This window comes from Filobasidium floriforme (genome assembly GCF_021052385.1).
Source record: "Filobasidium floriforme strain CBS 6241 chromosome Unknown HD553scaffold_5, whole genome shotgun sequence".
Classification (NCBI taxonomy): Eukaryota; Fungi; Basidiomycota; class Tremellomycetes; order Filobasidiales; family Filobasidiaceae; genus Filobasidium; species Filobasidium floriforme.
This window is the reverse complement of record NW_025763626.1, coordinates 854,274-872,612: the sequence shown is the minus strand read 5'-3', so window position 1 is coordinate 872,612 and position 18,339 is coordinate 854,274. Positions and strand designations below refer to the sequence as shown.

The 18,339-nt window shown below is 54.4% G+C and overlaps 6 protein-coding genes across 6 annotated transcripts; 2 read left to right on the top strand and 4 right to left on the bottom strand.

Annotated features, from left to right (window-relative positions):
• Nucleotides 1-4,287: 4,287 nt before the first annotated feature.
• On the top strand, nucleotides 4,288-5,744 carry HD553DRAFT_269496 (stress-activated map kinase interacting protein 1-domain-containing protein; the record flags this gene model as incomplete). Its single annotated transcript, XM_046177620.1, has 5 exons — nucleotides 4,288-4,609; nucleotides 4,675-4,749; nucleotides 4,827-5,148; nucleotides 5,226-5,467; nucleotides 5,527-5,744. The coding sequence occupies 5 exons, from the start codon at nucleotides 4,288-4,290 to the stop codon at nucleotides 5,742-5,744; spliced, it is 1,179 nt and encodes a 392-aa protein (XP_046038570.1).
• A 538-nt stretch (nucleotides 5,745-6,282) lies between these two features.
• HD553DRAFT_307520 (putative GTPase) lies at nucleotides 6,283-8,904 on the bottom strand. The gene is made up of 11 exons (XM_046179434.1): nucleotides 8,545-8,904; nucleotides 8,238-8,455; nucleotides 7,734-8,171; nucleotides 7,634-7,666; nucleotides 7,423-7,565; nucleotides 7,301-7,363; nucleotides 7,225-7,244; nucleotides 6,941-7,165; nucleotides 6,688-6,884; nucleotides 6,575-6,630; nucleotides 6,283-6,504 (listed from the first exon to the last, which is right to left on the bottom strand). The coding sequence occupies exons 1-11, from the start codon at nucleotides 8,746-8,748 to the stop codon at nucleotides 6,302-6,304; spliced, it is 1,800 nt and encodes a 599-aa protein (XP_046038569.1). The 5' UTR covers nucleotides 8,749-8,904; the 3' UTR covers nucleotides 6,283-6,301.
• Nucleotides 8,905-10,671: 1,767 nt separating this feature from the next.
• HD553DRAFT_190628 (uncharacterized protein) lies at nucleotides 10,672-13,047 on the bottom strand. Its single transcript, XM_046177013.1, has 2 exons — nucleotides 12,430-13,047; nucleotides 10,672-12,365 (listed from the first exon to the last, which is right to left on the bottom strand). The coding sequence occupies exons 1-2, from the start codon at nucleotides 13,010-13,012 to the stop codon at nucleotides 10,723-10,725; spliced, it is 2,226 nt and encodes a 741-aa protein (XP_046038568.1). The 5' UTR covers nucleotides 13,013-13,047; the 3' UTR covers nucleotides 10,672-10,722.
• Nucleotides 13,048-13,617: 570 nt separating this feature from the next.
• HD553DRAFT_264145 (uncharacterized protein) lies at nucleotides 13,618-13,902 on the bottom strand (the record flags this gene model as incomplete). Its single annotated transcript, XM_046177443.1, has 2 exons — nucleotides 13,618-13,706; nucleotides 13,785-13,902. Coding segments are annotated over 2 exons (207 nt in total), but the record flags the coding sequence as incomplete, so codon positions are not given.
• A 58-nt stretch (nucleotides 13,903-13,960) lies between these two features.
• On the bottom strand, nucleotides 13,961-14,750 carry HD553DRAFT_190632 (uncharacterized protein). Its single transcript, XM_046177014.1, has one exon. The coding sequence runs from the start codon at nucleotides 14,659-14,661 to the stop codon at nucleotides 14,008-14,010; it is 654 nt and encodes a 217-aa protein (XP_046038566.1). The 5' UTR covers nucleotides 14,662-14,750; the 3' UTR covers nucleotides 13,961-14,007.
• Nucleotides 14,751-16,143: 1,393 nt separating this feature from the next.
• Nucleotides 16,144-18,336, top strand: HD553DRAFT_340274 (uncharacterized protein; the record flags this gene model as incomplete). The annotated part of the gene is made up of 13 exons (XM_046182524.1): nucleotides 16,144-16,157; nucleotides 16,242-16,394; nucleotides 16,500-16,506; nucleotides 16,594-16,668; nucleotides 16,743-16,922; nucleotides 17,009-17,095; nucleotides 17,162-17,205; nucleotides 17,271-17,297; nucleotides 17,362-17,392; nucleotides 17,463-17,530; nucleotides 17,589-17,681; nucleotides 17,748-18,177; nucleotides 18,238-18,336. 13 exons carry the CDS (start codon nucleotides 16,144-16,146, stop codon nucleotides 18,334-18,336), a joined length of 1,308 nt encoding a protein of 435 aa, XP_046038565.1.
• Nucleotides 18,337-18,339: the final 3 nt, after the last annotated feature.

The following is an 18,339-nucleotide window of genomic DNA, read 5'->3' as shown; positions in this document are numbered from 1 at the left end:
CTCGACCGAGCGTTTGCTCGACTATGTGTTGCGGAGGAGGACATGGCTCGTAAGGTTCGTCGGGTGGCGGAGGCAACAGATCACTTGAGGGCGAAGGCGGCTTGTCCTCAGAAGGTGAAGAAGGTGGCGAGGGAGAGGAATCTCGTCTATCCAACAAAGACCGACGCGGCTCCAATGTTCTGCGAAAGTGAATCTCTGGCGGTTTTTCTTCACGATCACTGAGTGTCGGCTCCTTTGATCGAAAAGGGATCATGACAGGTTCCCGTCCCGTGTCCGATCTTAACAAAGCCGGATCTTCCTTGGGCGATGTCGACATCCTGTCCTCCCTTTGCAAGCCAAGGTATCCGCCATCGCGCTCCCTCGACCAACTAGTTTGTCTCTTCGTCGACCGATCCCGATCCCGTATCCGTCCCCTCTCACGACCGTCGACATCAGACCATCCCTCTGATCCGGTACTATAGCGCCGACCAGCGCCGTTCCGGTTCACCCACGAGTCTCCCCTCCCTCGACTGGGATGGCTATCCCGATCCACCCATGAGTCTCCATTCTCTCGAATAGCATCGACGTTCCGGTCATCGTTCCGGTCAACCCACGAATCACCCCTCCCACGGCCATCATCGACATTCCGTCTGTCCCAGTCGCGGTCGTGGTCATATTCCCTCTCGTCTCGTGCTAAAACATCCCGAGATCGACTCCGAGAGATGCTCCTCGATCGATAAGGGTACCCTCTCGAATCGATCGACTCGTCCCGATACTCTCTACCTCCGCGATACGAGACGCTGGAACCGTCTCTGCGCCGATCATCATAGCCACGTCCCCGGGACGGACTTCTCCCGTACCTCGATGGAGGACTAGGTTGCCTGGCATGAAAATCCCGTTCGCGCTCCCGCTCGCTGGACCGATCCATCGAGTATTTTTCCCTGCGTCTAGGTGATTGTGGTGACCAGTGATCGCGATTCCTCTCTCTCATTGCTCGAGAATCCGTAGAAGGCGATCGAGGACGGCTCGGCCCCACATCAGGTTTTTTTGGCAATCCAACCGCTCCGTACAAAGGAGAATGTCGGTTGATCTGTGCTTGAGGCCAAGGTGTAGATACGTTGAGGCTGTTATCGTCATACCGGCCGGTGGAAGAGGAAGACCCGTTCAATGGTCCTGGTTGGTGATACCGATCGTAGGAAGATGAAGGTGGATGTACAGGAACGGGATAACGGTCGTATGCAAGAGCATTGGTTCTGGCAAGATCGATCTCGGCCAGCTCTGTTATGAGCGCTCCTGGTGCGGGATGAGCAGACGCCGAGGTGGAAGCTACAGGCGAAGGTGGAAGCTGTCCTGGTTCAACCTCGTCCAGCGATGGGATGAAAGAAGGGACATATTGAGACTGTTTCCTGCTACGCTTTGCCCCCAGTGTCGAGGTAGGCTCTGTCTTGGGTGGTGAGCGAGCCCGAAGAGGTAGAGGAGGAGGTTGTGATGCTGGAGGTGGTGGTAATACTCGTCGATCGTGATCATCTCTATCGTCTACCAAGCTCTTTCGATTGTCTTGTCGATGCTGCGTCGTAGACCCGTTCGTCCTAGACCGATCTCCCGCTTGACTTGAAAGCCGGTTGATAGACACAGACACCGGTGTCGAATTGCGAGGGTCGAGCGATCCGGCCGGTAGGTAACGCGGGGGAGGTGGTGGTGGACTTGCAGGAGGGCGAGGTAGAAGTTGATTTCGCGAAGCTTGCGTCGGACGGCTCGGCAGACTGTACATCGGTGCAGGCAGTTGAGATCCTTGCCCGTTTGTCGACGGTCTCGAGCCCGAGGTAGAAGCAGCGTTACTTGATGCCCATCGATCGGTCGCCCTTTCATGCGGCCTGCTGCTGCTGGGCCGAACCGATTTGTTTACTTCATGGTTTCTGCTCGGGTCCAGGTGAGGTGGGACAGGACGAGACCAGGACGACATGACTTTGATATCCGTGGAGGGCCGAACCTCTACTTTTCTGTTTGTAGAGCTGTAGGATGTGCAGAAAGAGATTGCAAACGATATCGGATCAGTATCGAGGTTCTTGAGAAGTTGTCGTAAAACAGACCGTCTGACATGCGTCTTGCATTCGCTCACCTCCTTCTTGCGGCTTGCTCTGCCCGGCAAAATTTCCTCGCAAGAGAGATCTATTCCTGTCTTTCGTTGAAGTCTGGCCGCAGTTATTCTCAAAGTTGTTATAGCAGTGATTGCAAAAGTGATGTTGTGGTCGTTTAGGTAGGTCGAGTTTGAATCTCCCCCTCCTTCCCTTCCCACCCATCCTACCGCGCGTACAACCCTAACTTATCGACCTACATTGCGATACACTCTGCACAATAATGTCTCCGTATCGATCTCACATGGTACACAATCCACTAGCTACTAGACTGCTGCAACCTGCGAGGAGGCTTGGACCTGCCCCGTATAGCCTGCTGTAAGCTCCTAGACGCCAGGCCCTACCATCGTCCGCAGCCATCGAGGTAGTTGTCATATCGGCGAACACCGCTACAAGAAGAAATCGCTTCCAGACCGGCGGTCATGTATTCAGGCAAACCATGTCGCTCATCACGGACAAAGCGTATGCCGCCACTCGGGAATCTTTAGAGTGCACAATGATAGCTTGCTTATCTCCTCTGATCCACTGCCATTTCCCCAGATATCTGCTACATGCCCTGCGACTTTCACATCTTCGGATAGCTACGGACCCGCATTCATCCCGTATCATCTCGCTATCACCTACAGCTTTATCGGACAACCCCTATGTACGGGGCAGCGGGCTGGCGGATGTAGACGTATGGCCAGAGATCGTAGCTGTTCTCGACTCACCGCCTTTGGAAATAGACAAGGAGTTGGAACGTGAAGAGGGGAAGTCAGAAGACGAGGATGACGAGCTCGAGCGTGCTCGTCGAAGACGATGGAAGGGGAAAGAAGCTGAGAGATTCCAGACGGCCGACATCGGATCGACACCAGGGCCTGCCGGAGACGGAGCACTCGATCCAAATGTTAGCCTGAAATATAGTCAGACGATCGGGCGTGTTTCACGGTTTCAACCGGGAATGCAGGTGCATCGTCGATCGGACCGTCCAACACCGGCGCGAGGCGATTCGTCGGTCGCTACCTCTGCGACGGTCACACCGACCGCACGTAACGAACCGGGAATCAACAATTTCCCTTCGTTTGATGCACTGGTCACGCCCGGGCAGACGAGACCACTCGGTATGGACCTTCGACGGGATCGAATGCGAGCCTCGACCATCGACGAAACTCGTTCGGCCGATCCTGCGGCTTATTCGCCACAGACACCCATGGCGAGCAGCAGTACGACGAGGACACCGGTTGCTAGAGCGCTTACGAGCGTCTCTTCCCGCACCACCCCGACAAGACAGACTTTGACTCGGATGACTCGACCTCGTGCGGATTCTGCGCCAATGTTGGTCGTCTCGTCGCCTTCAGGTCGGGACGAGAGGTTTCCACGAGGTCCGACCAGTCCTCGAGATGCTCCTGAAGATAACTCTCAGACGCCTACAGCGAGACCTCGTCCGCCTCCGGCTCGCGTGAGGTCTCGCAGGATTACGAGCATGTTGATGCAACCGTCTTCCAACATACCGGATGTGGCCTTCTCCCCTGCAGCCATCTCTTCCGTGCTAGGACAGCCTTATCAGGAAGGAACAGGGTATAACGCCAACCTCCGGTCGAATGGGCAAACGACCGACGTGCCTCCGGCAGGTGCAGATCCGCATACCTTCATCATGCAGTCACAATACGGGAGCATCCTCGAGCAAGCGATGATGAGCCAGAGCGTCGTGACAGGTATCACCGAGAACTCGGGCATGATCTCGAGCTCGGGGATGGGGACAAGTTATGGAAACGGGTTCGATCAGATCTACGAAGAAGACGAAGAAGAGGATCGCGAGGAGATCGAGACTGTCGCTGATGACCTGGACATGTCCGGTCAGGACAGGCGGGATGGACTTGGGCGACCTCATCATATGGGTGCCAAATCGATTCTCACGGGGATGGACCTCGCCCCTGAATTGTCTCTTGCGAGCATGGGAGGATTATCTGGCGTTCAGACCCGTGCCAACTCGGAAGCGAGTTCGGTCGAAGGGGATGGTCCCATAAGGTTCAGCGGAGAGAGCGCTAGAACGCAGATCTGGGCTGGTCCACCGACCAAGGCACAATTCGAAAAACGACAAATCCCCACCTCGAGTTCTCAGATGACCTCGAGCTCGCCGATGGCTTCTGGTCTCAGCATGCTTCTCAAGCCGACACAGGAGCAAGACGGCCAGATGGGGAACCCATTTGCTCGATACGCTTCCGCGCCGCCACCCCAAGGCAGCTCGGTATCTACACTGACTCTGGACATCTATTTCCCCTTTTCCAAAGACTCCACCAAGCCACTTTCTGTCACCGTACGGAAAGATGTTTCGGTTGACGAGCTGATTGGATGGGCTCTGCACCAATATCTGGAAGAAGATCGGAGTCCTGGATTGGAGGAAGGCCACGAGAGGGGACCGAATCGCGGCTTCGATCCCGAGGTGTGGTACAGCACAATAGGGTGGGCTCTGAGGATGGTAGAGGATGATGGAGAAGTCGATGAAGACTTTCCGGGTGAGCGACCTCGTTGTGCTTGTCACACCTGTGCAACCGCTGATTTGTGACCACATATTCATCAGCACTCGACCGGGAGAGCCAAGTCAGCAAATTCTCCTTTGGAAGTTTCGCTGTGGTCGAAGCGACCCCTACGCAAAGTCAGTGCATGACAGCCGTATGTATCACAACAATACTGATTGGACGTTCATATTTTTCCTGGGGGACCAATCCATAGTCGAGCAAAGTCTGGCGAAACAGCCTCTTCAAAGATCAGGGAGGGCTACGCCTCAGATCCAACAACATTCTCAGCTTGGCGGATCGATGATATCTCCAACAGCGACTCCGGTCAACAACGCTCCGGCTGCGGCTGGGCCATCGTTTTCTGCATCTACGCTCGGCGCTCCTTCACGCAACGCTTTGCTGAACACGCCTGCAGCCAACGCATATGGGGGACTCAACGCATCTGTGGGCACTGCAGCAGTAGGCGGCGTTATAGTATCCCTCAAGGTCCGAGTGATACTCGCCTCGGACCTTCAATTCAGTACTACGATCAGCGTGTAGGTAGAGTCCTTGCTATCTCCTCTCGACTGCTCAATTTATTGGGAGGAGTCTAGCTGAAGTGCGTCTTTTACAGGCCGTCCGAGATGTACTTTGCAGACATCACCGAAGCACTCATCCGCAAGAAGAATCTTACCCCACCTCTTCCGGAGGAATGGGTCCTTGTTTTGGGTGATCTATCTATGGTCCTCCCTCTGGATCGGACGGTGGAGAGCCTGATGGGCAACGTTCAACTCGCTTTAGTGAGGAAGGAATGGGCACAGACCCACGGCCTGGCAGTAGCCAAAGCCAACGAGCGTCTCGGGGGTGATCCGAGCAGTAAGTCGATTCAACAGTACGCTATGAACTTGTGCTGATACTGCCTAGCGTTATCGCAGCCTCTATATTCAAGCGTCGATCGGAAGCACCTCGACAATCTTCGCCTAGAGCGGACATCACCTCAACGTACAAAAAGTTCATTGTACAGCGCAAGATGCCTATCGGCCGCCACGAGCGGATCTTGGCAATCGACGGCGACTATATACACGTGAGCCATCTGGCTGACGCGCGATGCCGCTTACCACCTACTCATACGCTGTTACGAGATACCAGATAATGCCCACAGACAATAAGGCTTTCTTTGATAGCATGAAAACCTCATCCTTCCACGTGACGTCCATCGTCACCTGCAAGCAAAGCAGTAAATCACCAACAAACTTCAAGATCGTGGTCTGGAGAGACGACGCCGAGAAACGATATGATTTTGAGGCCGACAACGCTCGTCAGGCTGGTACGTCGTATTATTACGACGCCACAAGCCGTTACATCTCTAACGCTTCTTGTTTCCACTCAGCTGAGATCATTTCAGCTCTGCGAGCCTTGTGAGTGTTTCTATTTCAACGTCATACCTCTTGAAGCTGACCTTCAATGAACCTGTTGCAGAATGAAACTGTACCAATCCGAGCGAGCGAATCTCATACCATCACCAGCATCGCGTCCGACTAGGCACAGGCTTCGACGACACTAACGAAACCCCCACGAAAATCGACAATGCACGTCAAGGAAATAGATTATATGGCGATTGTTGTTGCCTATGTTGTATGCAGGTATGGTCCTCGTTATTGCAAGATCTGAATTATTCGTTGTTTGCGCCTACTTTTCGCTTGTTTCTCCTCAAAAGTCGGAGAGAAGAGTCATAGTAGAAACTAGGCGTGGAGCGGGATTTGGAAATTCCGGCTGATAGTCAGGGTCCGCCTTTTGGACATCCAAGTGTTCGAGCAGGTTGACCACAAGCGAAGTCTCGAATGCAGTGTTGGCGAAAACCACATCGGATGACATGGAAATCGGCCGCAGGATGTTTGGCGCCATTACCAGTGCTGTACACGAAGGCAATCTCGAGCTTGTCAGAAAGAGCAGTAAGCTGTCTTGTCGTATCCGGTCTCGCACCTAAAGCTCCTGCGGTCATCTTGGTAAAAGCAATCCATCTTGGTTGGATGAAGAGTCTGATTGCCGAAAGAGGTCAGCCCATCGCTCCAGCGGTCGAAAATAGAGCAACATACTGAAGGAATCCAATGATATAGATCAACACGTATCTCTCCGTAGGCGGGAGTCGCTGAACGAGGGCACAGCTGGCCTCTGGAGCCCGGGAGGCTTGTAGTGCTTCGTTATAAAGGTCTTCCGGTATGACAGGTTCTTCAAGCTCTCGCAGCCATAGTTTGAGTAAGGCCGTGATTATGTGAGGGTCCTCCACGCCGGTCTGGAAGACGTGGGTCAGTTAAGGGAATCTGATAGTCCAGGAGATACGACGCTTACCAGGTGGTATTCTCCCCTATCCAATCTGGACCTGATCTCTCCGATGGAATCCAAGTCACCCGTTGTCCGGAATATACCCTCTGAGCGCGTACCGCCTAGAGCTATGATCGACTCCGCAAGGAAAGATAGGATCCGCGGGATCGGTAACGAGGAGCCTGTTTCACGTTGTTGCGTCATGATATGACCCAGGCGTTCACCAAAGATGGAAGGATGAAACGCGGCACTCTAGACCTAGGATCAACTCCAGATGCCAATCGGCTAAGAAACACGGAGGCAATACTCACAAATGCTTGTTCGATCTCGCCTGCACCGTGAATCGATGAGCGCTTGAAAATCCCTGAGAAACGCGGGAGGGCTCACTATACATCGGTGCACGAGAACGAGGTCCCCTTCGGACGATATTATCCAGCTTGCGCTTGCAATCTGACAGCCCGGTATTAGTGGAGGGATATATCTTGGCAACTACTTGGCTGAAATCTCACGCAGCGCAATAGTCCGCAAGGCAGGGTCGCCCTCGATTTGGCTTGTCTGTAAGAAGGAACGGACATATGGCTCGAACTCGTTCGAAGGTCCAAAGGTGACCACTAGCACGCAGATGAGTTGGAACCCGCGTAAGGTCGAGGAACTGAGATTGGCCAAGCGGCAGTTATCAGCTCGTTGCAGGCTTGCGTAACTGGTGATTGACCGACTCACAAGACTGGGTTCTTGGTGACCTGCTTCATACACCTAGAAGCAACAGGTTCAGTCTTTTTGCTGACTGGTCGCAAAAGTGGGAGATCACGGAACATCTTACATGGCGTACAACTCGTCTCGCAGGTCCAACGAACCGAGCCCCAGTTGAAGCAGCCAACGCTCTTCCTCCAGCATCAAACGTTTCTCGGCCTTGTTCCATATCCGATCTTTTTGCGAAGGAGACGATTGCGCCATGTCTGCCAGGCTAAAGGCCGAAGTCGAGCTGGAAACAGTGATAATGCCTTCGACCGGTCGATCGCGGTCGCCCATAATGTGTTGAATCACCTTGAAAGCCCTGATGATCTCGGTTGGAGGGGTTTTTGTCTTGGAGAGCAGGGCGCCGGTTACGACACTCTCCTGCCATTCCATGATCTGAGCGTCGGGTACCTTTCTGCGCAAGACTCCCTTTCGCTGCGTCGCGAAATAGTCTCGTGTATAGGATTCTATGCCGAACGTCTGATGTTGGTTGACAGTATCTGGTGAGAGTTGTGGGTAAGACCTGTGATTTTTGAGCATTCACGTCAGATTCAAGCCACAATCTGCTATCCGGTCCGTAATTCCTCACCCCGAACCAGATCCGTCACCTGGGCTCCTCTGATCGACCAATATCGGTCCATCACGCAACCCCGCTGAACCCGTGATAGCCGGCATCGCAGGCCGAATCCGGGTAGGTGGGCTCAACAAGATGGAACTCTGCCTGATGTCCCGATCGCTAGCGGTCTTTCTCAATCCCAGCCTGACCGGCGGGTCTAGCCGCTCATCTACGTTTACACATACACTCGAGTCAGTTTCTAGCATGGAGAGGCCTTTACGTCTAGTAAATCAGACTCACCCATATCGTCCCCGCCTTGCTGCCGGACCACGTCCGACAGCGTCATCACCGGTGCCGTCGACTGTCGCTCTCTTGCCATCCAGAGCGTCTTGACCGAGCTTTCTCTTCTCCTCCTCCCTTTTCCCGGTCTACCTCTCGACCCTTTTTCATTCTCCTTTTCCGTCTCGCTTCCGTCCGTCTGGGAGGTAGGGGAAATCTTGCTCTTCCCAGTTGCGGTAAACATGAACGAGGTATCGGAGCGCATGTCGGTCACAGCGGTGGCGGACTTGGAGCTGCTGCCCCAAGAAGAAAGAGCGATGTTGTTGAACCGTGATGTCGTACGAATCCTCGGGGAAGAAGACGCCGTTGGCGATGCCCCCAAGTTTGGGGTGGAAGAGTTGTTCGTATGGTTATAAAACTTGACCCTCAAGGGCGACGATGGTGACTCTGCTCCTCGGTCTTGGCGAATGTCGACGGTTTCAGAAACGTTGTGTGAACCTGAAGGAGGTGTTTGACGTAACGGTATGTGTTCCCCGCCAAAGGGAGTCACAAGCGAAGGATCTGTACCCGTCCTCCTTTCATACGACATAAAGGGATCCTTTAAGCTCAAAGGAGTTGGAGGTACCGGGCGATTGTGTTTCTTCCTCCCTGGCGTGGCGGTACCGGTGGTAGTGACTTTGAGGATAGGTTTCGACGGGGTGAGCTGCGTCCGATGTTTCGGACCCGGAGAAGGTCTGTCGACGGTACGTTCAGACGCCGAGTCCTTTATCACTACCGTCGATCCGGACCTCATCGAACCTTCTCTTCTCTCAGTTTCGCCGGCGAGTGCTTTACTGCTACCCCGCAAGGCGTTCATCTGTATCATTCCGAGGGGGATGACCAGTTCGTCCTTTGGTCTCGTCCATTGCGTCTTGCCTGTTCCTGTATGGTAATAGTAACTCCTCCCTCCCCGCCTCTCGTCGTTCAGTTCCCAATACTCCCCTCCCAGACGTCGAGGAAGAACCATCGCCCCGACGGGTGGGTCCCAAGAACAATCGCCCGTCGCTGGGCAAGCGTAAAACGTGCAAGCTGTCACTGGATCGGAGAGGACAACCCAAAAGTTGGCTCCCCATGCCGTCGGCGTATGTTCGATAGCGGCGATCAACGAGCTGACGTCGAGTTCCTTGGGTGCTGTTGTGGCAGTCGAGGACACATCGTGAGGGCTATCGTCGAATCGACCTTGGGGAATGGGAATATCATGTCGACCTTGTCCGAAAGTTAATTCCGAGTTCCTGATCTGCCCAGTCTCGTCTTCCGTCTCATCTCCCGGAGTGCTCTCCTCAGATAGAGGGTACAACGAGCTCTCATCCGTCTGATCCACGCTGGACCACCTTTCCAGCGAGTAAGGAGAGTCCGGTTTGCTCGATTTGGTTGAATGGGGGGTAGCAGTAGTGAAGCTCATCGTGTTTGATATTAACAGTAAGTTTGATCGATATTGCCCTGCGTTTGTAGAACCTCGATTATGGTGCGGACGTATTCAGGCAGGTGTCACCACCATCCGGCGAGTCCGAGATGGAAATTGATCAGGGTGTCTCGTAGTTCCTTTAGTTCATTTACTATCGGTTGTGATATGCTAGCTCTCATTGTCGATTGACTGAGCTGGAGAATACTCGTTTGATCGGGTGGGAAGAGAGACGTGAGCTAGGACATACCTGCTACTTGGGGGGGACAATACGTGGGATCGTCGTCCGATACCTGTATCCCGATCCGTGGGTGGTCGGATCCAAATCGGCGACAAACAACAACAAGAACGACTCGAAGTGAAAAACTTTTCTGATTATGATCGAATTGATGAGGGCGATCAGGATGTTCTAGATTGTTCTGGTGTCGCAATCAATCCCTTTGGTCAATCATCGTTCGCCGCGAAACGCTTCCCCACGCGAGCGGGGCCTTTTGTGGTCATCCTCGAACTGAAACGCGGCATCGAAGGGGGGATGTCTGATTCAGATTCTATCATCGATCATCGATTGGTCCCGCAAGAAACCCTGGTTTAAAGGTGAGTGTGTGTGTGAGAGAGAGAGCTCTTCAGAACTGCAGATCACATCCAGACAACCCTCATAATTCCAACAGAGCTCGACTATGCTTTGTGTCGCTTTAAATAATACAATGTCTAGCTTCTAGATGATATACAGCCTCCAGGACAAGAGATTCTCTTCAAGATCGATACAAGACGCCGATAGACACGAACAATCCCGCTTCTTCACCATCGGACAACAGGTTTGACATCCTCCTCGTCCTCATCCTCCTCGACGATTCGACGAGGCGCGATCGGCGTTCGCAAATCATCCTCCGACTCGTATCCGTAATCGTACTCCTCGTCCCGGAAACCGAGTTCGTGCCGCCGCTTCCAAGCGTTATTCACCCTGACCAACAAATCCCTCACAATCTGCGCATGTCGGTATCGTTCGTCCCAGGACGCTGCCCTTGATCTCGATGTGGACGTGGAAGGTCGGCTATTTAGACCCATCCTCCCAACGTGCAAGACCAGCGCTTCGTCGTAAGACCGCTTCCGCTCCGGTCCGAGCAGCGCGGTGATGCTAGGCAACCTAGCCGAGAACCGTTTGTGTCTAGTCTCGCCACTGCCGTACTCTGATTCAAGGTCAGGCGAGGGCGATCGAGTTCGGATCCCAGCTGAATGCGCCGGACTGGCCGTCCAACACTCTTCCCCGAACCCGAGATTTCTCAAACCCGTCAGATGGACGTCCGAGGGCTTTTCCGAGGAATGCCTTAGTGCGGGCAAGACATATTTCGGATTCATCTCCGCCTGAGGGAAAGCTCCCTTGGGTAGAGGCGGCGAGTAGGCCTCACCATCGCGTCCGCCTTCCCGCTTGACATCGAGGCTGTTGACATCGACGAGCATCGGACTGCCTCCTCGACTGATAGGCTCACGCTTGACGTAATCCAGACTGTTCGTCCGGCTCGACTGTGATTGCGACGCGCCGAGCAGGTTGACGTTCCGGTACGTGTTCTTGCCGAAGTCACCGAGATCGAGCTTGGCCGGGGGAGCGGTGCTGTGCGGTTTCGCTAGCTGATCAAAGTTCGCAAAGTTGCTATTGTTATTGCTATGGCTGTGGCTGTGGCTATGGTTGTGACTGCTCTTCTGCATGGCGTTCAAGGCGTGGGTGAAATCAAAGGTGTTGTTGCCGCCGAGACCGTTGTGATCGTGGCCCATTCCGAATGGCTTGCCTCCCATGGCGCCCGTCGGCATAGATCCTCCCGACAGCGAAGAGGCCAGCTTGCGTAACGACTCGTCGTCGGCATTACCCAGATCACTTCCATCAGGTTGTCGATCCCGACCCGACCTCGCTCCAGGCAGAGCCGCGATCGGTCGCGATCCCGACCCTCCCAGATCACTCGCCGTGCGGATCTTGTTATCATTTGGATAGATCGAACCAAAGTCGACGTGCCCGCTATTAGGTATACCTGGCATCCCTGCCAGACCGAGTGACGCCAGCGTGGCCGGGTCGAACATGTCATGGCCGCCTTGAGACTCGGACATGGAGGATCCGGACGAGTATGGTGATGGCATGTCGCCCGAGTTTTGCCGATGTGGTTGTCGAGGGGGGCCGGGCAGACCCAGGCTGGACGCTGCATCCTTACCTAGCGACAGCATGAAGGCATTGAAATCGGCCAGGTCTTGCGCAGACCGGATGTTGTTCAGGATGCTAACGTCATGCGGACTAAAGTGGCTCGCGTCGTACGGCGACGAGTCCATTGCCACATCGGGGGAGTTGGCGAATATCCGATGGTTTTGCGTTCGAGGCGATGCCGAGTCTGGAGCGTGAGACGGCACAGGAACCTGTTGGAACGTCGCGGCAAGCTCTTCCAAACGGTGTGCCATGTCTACGAATGATAATGGTCAGCTGACCCGTATCGGTTTCGCAGCAATCTCGCAAAGCCCACTCACTGGCATCATACACCGGTTCAACCCGTCTCTTCTTGACGTCCTGGTACAACCCGTCGATGGCTCCAAATCCACCATCTTGCGCGTTCATACCATGCTGGAACCGTGTCTGCCCCTGACTACCGGGTGAACCGGGCGACGGACGATCTTGCTCGCCCACGCCTAGATACATCCCATTGTTCTCATGCCCGGAAAAGCTTCGACCGAACCCGCCCTGCTGAGAGCTGCCGTAGCGATTACTGCTCGATCCCTGATTGTTGCTGCCGTATGAAGGCTGATGCGCCAGTTGCAACAGCTCTTGCCTCTGCAACCGTGCGAGCTCTTCGTATTGTGCTCGATGTCGCTCGGCCATGTGCGCCGGCACGCTAACGCTCACAGGGATATCGACGAAAGGAGCTTCCCCTCCCGTTCGTTGCGGCTGGAAGGGTGCGGGATTCGGGTTCATTGGCATCGAAGGTCCAGCCGCAGCCCCACTGTCAAATCCTGGAAGTTGAGGATAGAGACTGCCGCCTGGCTGAAACGGCGCGCCGTGCGGGTTGAAATTGCCGAAGCCGGGCACTGGTGGGAAGTGAGCATGTTGAGCCATAGGCGATATCGAGCTCGAGACTGAAGCATAATACAGGGGTCGATGTTGAGCACCATGGAAAGATGTCCCTCATCACCATCACACTTACTGCTGCCATGGCGGCTGCCGGCACTTTCTTCACTCTGTCTCGAGCTGAAGCTCGCTGATCTCGACTCCCGAGCCCCTCCCATCATAGGGACGAGCTCTCCCGAACTGTCTCGTTTCCTGCTCAGTCCGATGGTGGAGCCGCCAAAAATGGGTCCAGACGAATCTCCCATTCCGGGCGATGTCCCCGTCGAACCACCCATACCGTTCCCATGGCCATTATGTCCGTAATGATGCAAAGGGATCTGTCCGGGGTACGCTCCCAAACGCGTCGAGATGGACGAGTCGCTCTGTTCGTCCTCGCTCGTCATCCCGCCTTGTCGGCCCGACGTCCCGCTTCCGACAGAGTCGCTCCTGGCCTTCCCAGCCTTGCTCCCTGTGCTGCTACCGGCCTTGGAAGACTGGCTGTCGGACCGCTTGGCGCTCTTTCGTTTGACGGTCTTTGTGGGAATGACCACACGACCGTCTCCAAGAGCCATGGGTGCCTTGGAGTGTTTATGCAGGGCGTGATGTTCCTCGGTATGAATCTTTTCGTGCTTTTTCAGATCCTGAGGTCGTTTGAAGGATTTCTTGCAGATGACACATCGATGAGGTTTCAACGGCGTGTGAACTGGATCGAGACGAACAGAACGACCAGATACGTCAGTTCAAGTGCCTGTCACTACGGGTTATAGGGCCGTTGGCTGACCTCGCAAGTGACTTGTGATGTGATCTCGTTTCGCACAGACCACGCCGCATCCTTCCCAATGACACGTCAAGCACAAGTTGTTGGTCGACTTCCTGCCGATATGATCTTGACATAGGTGTTCATAAAGCTCTTCCGGGGAATTCGCAGCCCTGCACGTAGAGCCAGACCGGATCAGACTGCTGCCCTTCTCTGCGCCCGACGATAACGATGGCAATCGGGACACTCACTGTTGACAACCTTTCCATTGACAGTAATTCCTCTGATTATCGGCATCTCCATCATCGCTCCCTCTCCGTCCATGCAACTGCGCATAGGTCAAGCCCCCTTCTCCGAGCTCTGGGTTGTCCAACATGTTCCGCGGTACATCAGGGGCATAAGACCCTGTCGGTCGGGGTACTGGCATGGGAATCATCTCGTTCTTTCCCGGTATCGATATCGGTTTCAGTCCAGGTCTGGCTGTCGAGGTGGTAGTAGGGGCTCCCGTCGAACCGATTGATGAGCCGGTAGAAGGGGTCCGAACGTGATTACGTTCTGGCTGGCGGGAGTACCCGGCGGCTAGGTCGGTGTTGATATTGAGATTGGGGTTGAGATTGATAGGCCTTCCCACAGGATCCGTCCTGGATAAGCGTGGTGACGAGGTCGACGACGAATCGGAAGCCGTCAACAAGGAGGTATCGAAACCAGGGAACCCGCCGTGATTATTCCGTTCGTTGCTCAGGTGCAGTGGGGATAACAAGCTCGAATACGGGTTCGTAGGATCGAGAGCGTAGGGATTATGATTTTGATGGAGGTGTTGACGGTGTGAGCGAGAAGAGTCGGTCGTATCGCCGTTGGTGTCGTCCCGACGACGTTCGACCTCGTTGTTGTCCGCGTCCATCCTTGATGTCGACTCCCCTCAGATGTTATCGCTCAGCAAGGACCCTCCTTCTGTGTGGCTAACGACAGGCGGACAAGGGGGGAAGGAAGGAGCAGCGCTGCGGATGATGTCGTCGTGTGCTGGTAGGCGATCTGCCAAGGCCTCGTGTTCGAGCGTTTGGAGCACGAGCGGGGTGATCGCTAGCAAACAGGAAGCAGTTCGGGGACGAAGGCTAGAGATCTATTGGCCGAGGTGGGACGGTGCCGACGTGCCGGTGTACCAGTGTGGTGTCTTTGGCGAGCAGATGCAGGGGGAGATGACGAACGACCCTCGAACCTAGCTAGCTGTACCAGATACTGGTCTTGGCAGAGAAGCTTGGCCCCTGACGGAACTAGCGGGCGACGCGGTGACAAATACAGGCAGACAGGGAGAGAGCAAGGCGACGTCGCCGTAATGGGGCTAGGGGAGATACTGGAGAGTACAGGAAGACGTTGTCGAAGCGCACAGCCCATTTCAACAGACACATGTAGATGGCCTTTGACTGCGACATCGTTGCCCGCCGGTTCCGAACGGTCTCTATCCAGCTATCTCTAGGTTCGAGGTCGCAACACGATCTCTTTCGACCGTTTTTTGAACCGATCGCCCCCTTCGTCCCCTTCTGCGGCTGCCGCTGCCGGGAATGATGACAATTGCTCCCGTTAGACGTCGGCAAGCACGACACTGGCTTCGGCAGGCTGCGGAATGGAGGTGAGACTTTGCGGGGACCGGAATAAGGAAAGTACCCGTTCTATCGCGTTTCACGTCCTTTGACCTGCTGAGCTTTGAGCACCAGTGTACTGTGAACGAATACAAATCAAATCGCCAGGACCTACTAGCTACTAGCTTACTAGCTTTTAGACGAATGATCGAGTGAGAATGTCAATCACTTCCTCGGGACGATGCACAGCGCGCACGGCGCCGCGGAGATCACCGTTTCCCTCAACCTCGGTCATTCTGCGTCCACGACCTCCACCCTCCGGCGATCAGCGATGATCATCACGTTTTGCTTCTTTCCCTTATCTGAAACGCATTTCGATGTCGGCCCGGTCCGGGTTCACCAACGACAGGATCTTCGGAGGATCAAACACGATCAATTCTGCCTCTTCCTGCGCGCTCGCGCAGATGAAAGAGGATCAACGCATGCCATCCTCCCTTTCTAAAGGACGATCGAAGGAAGATCCTACGATGATCGATGTCTCATCTTTGCTTCCCGTTCCTTTGCAAGGAAGGCCAGGACTGTGGAAAGGAAGTTCCCTCGCTTGGAGCCCGAGCCCCGATCGGGTCATGATCACGACGCGATGTTACTGGACGTGATGGTGTCATTTATATAGGACTGACGGGGTGAGCGCTGGATTGTCGAAGTGAATGTCGCTTGTAGTCGTTCTCCGTGTACCATCTTGGGATTCGGATCGTTGTAGCATAACACGATCTTTAGCTTCAAGACTTTCTTGCATTCCGGCAGAAATGTGTCATCAATCGTGAGCTAAAACCAGCCTTTCCACCCCGCATCCGTCTCGCCTCCGCAGCGACTGATCTTATACACTCCCCCTCTTGACCTACAGTCCCACCGCACAACTCTTCGCCGCCGTCATCTCCCTCCTTGGAACATGTCTGGTCCTCTGGCACCTCTACAAATACGACGGGTTCCGTTGTTTACTTCCGACGAGGAAAGACGCGTTTCGGTGTGTTATCGTTTGGTTGTTGGTGTCTAGTTGGTGAGTCGTCAAGGCCGTTCGATAGGGGTGCCTTTGGTGGCAGTAATAGGAGGAGGTGTTGATACGACGATATCGTTCTTACTGTTCTGTGATTCGCGACGATAGTATACTTGTGAGTCCTTGCCCTCAACCGTTTTCGGCTTAGATTACGGCAAACACAGGCTGATCCCGTTCGCCTGACGCGTTTCGTACCACGCAGTTCAACGTTGGAGATTGGGTGAGCGCTTATGTCAAATATGAAGAATATTACATCTACCTGCCCAAGACCGGGGTCGTGAGTGCCCACAAATCCGTCACCCCCATCGAGAGAATACAGGCTTACATTCGCGTACCTTGCTCTAAACATAGATTGTAAAGCCCTACCAGCTTTGGGAGAAGGCCCACATCACCCTGTTTCATATTTCGTACTACTGCTTGACCGCCGCTTGGTGTTTCCTGCTCGGAGTTCATCTGGAAGAATTCCTCTTCTGGACCTGGCTCCTTCAGGTGATCCGATCTAAACAAAGCAAGAGTTGGTTCAAGAGCGTGGTGAGTCCTGAACGCGCCGTGTTGGGTTGTACGGCCGCCATCGATTTGACAGGTGCTGATGTAGTGTGTAATCTGGAATGGTCTAGTATTTCAAGCTTTGGTGCTGTGGAGTCATAGGCGGAGTAGGGTTGCTGTTTGGGGCAGCAACGATGGAGTTGGATAGCTTGACGACAGTGAGTCTGAGCAGGTACTTGGTCGGTGGAAAAGGCGATATTGACATACGGGAGGCGGCTCGGCAGATCGAGACCAACATCTTCTTTGCTGGAAGTATTGCGTCCTTGCTGTGAGTTGCTAGTATGATTCTCGAGCGGCTCGACGCTTTGAGCTGACGGTCTGTGGCGATCCTAGCCTCACATTCGGGAGCGCCTGGGTCTGGTGAGACAATGCAGAAGATGCTATACATTTGAGTCACTTCTGATCGATTGTCCGACTCTTTCAGCTTCAAGTTCCCGGCGTTCATCCGCGAATCGGTGAGTGCAGTGAGCGTGCCACCTTATCACCTCCCGCGCTGATATATGAAACGTCCATGGTGTGTTTCAGCGCCGGCAAGGAGCCAACGGGGAGGTCATCGGCAAACTCAACTACTTTCGTCAAATGAACAACGCCAGGTACATCGGGATCTCGTTCCGTGAATCAACGAGCCGGACTGACGCTAGTTCCCTACAGGACGGCGTTTCGTCTGATTTACACCATAGTCCTCTTGATCTTATCTGCTGATGGGCTGACTGAACACAAGACGATCAACCACCATGATTTCTGGTATGATCCGAGAGCCTTTCTCTCGTCGTAAAGCATATGGACTGACCGACCGAACATTGATATCAGGGTCGATGCCTTCTACTCGGTCGCCATCTTCTGCATTTTCACGTCGACTTTGCTCTCCCTGTTCGTCCTTCTCCCTCGTGGAGGCGGAAACCACGAAGCCCTCGGAGTGGCCAAGAACAACGTCTACGTCCGAGCACCCAACCCTGAGAGTTATCACGGGATCTCGGCGAGCCGCGGGAGTCCCAGTGATGCCGAGAGCTTGCCTAGTTACCGCGCTCCCAACAACGATCACGACCCTTGGGGAGTGCTGGGAGATCGTCTACACCTCGAGAAGGAGGATGTACAAGAGCTCGCTGCGCAGCACAACCAGAGTGATATTGAGCTGCCCTTTGCCCGTCGAAACCACTTCAACGGCGGCACACCCAGTATCAGAGGAGACTTCGAGGCTGTTGACCGGCCCGACTTCGATACGCCGCGGCACCAACGAGTCGTAAGTCTTGCCGAAAGTTCTGCTTTTTGAATGTTGGCGGAACTGACCCGCAAATCACAGGTTCGAAACTTCCGAAGCCCACTAGACTTCCAGAACATGGACTTGCCGCCCGATCTTCGAGTGGTGATGAACACCGTTACCGTCGAGAAGCAGGATTGAAGT

What these genes read in the sequence shown, in the direction of transcription:
- HD553DRAFT_190632 (XM_046177014.1), bottom strand. Translation starts at nt 14,661, where the DNA reads ATGGACGCGGACAACAACGAGGTCGAACGTCGTCGGGACGACACCAAC.
- HD553DRAFT_307520 (XM_046179434.1), bottom strand. Translation starts at nt 8,748, where the DNA reads ATGCGCTCCGATACCTCGTTCATGTTTACCGCAACTGGGAAGAGCAAG. An exon ending in GTCACCAAGAACCCAGTCTT is followed by an intron (nt 7,566 to 7,633) that starts GTGAGTCGGTCA and finishes GGCCAATCTCAG; the next exon opens with TTCCTCGACCTTACGCGGGT. An exon ending in TTCTCGTGCACCGATGTATA is followed by an intron (nt 7,245 to 7,300) that starts GTGAGCCCTCCC and finishes TTCACGGTGCAG; the next exon opens with GCGAGATCGAACAAGCATTT.
- HD553DRAFT_190628 (XM_046177013.1), bottom strand. Translation starts at nt 13,012, where the DNA reads ATGGCTCAACATGCTCACTTCCCACCAGTGCCCGGCTTCGGCAATTTC. An exon ending in TGAACCGGTGTATGATGCCA is followed by an intron (nt 12,366 to 12,429) that starts GTGAGTGGGCTT and finishes TATCATTCGTAG; the next exon opens with ACATGGCACACCGTTTGGAA.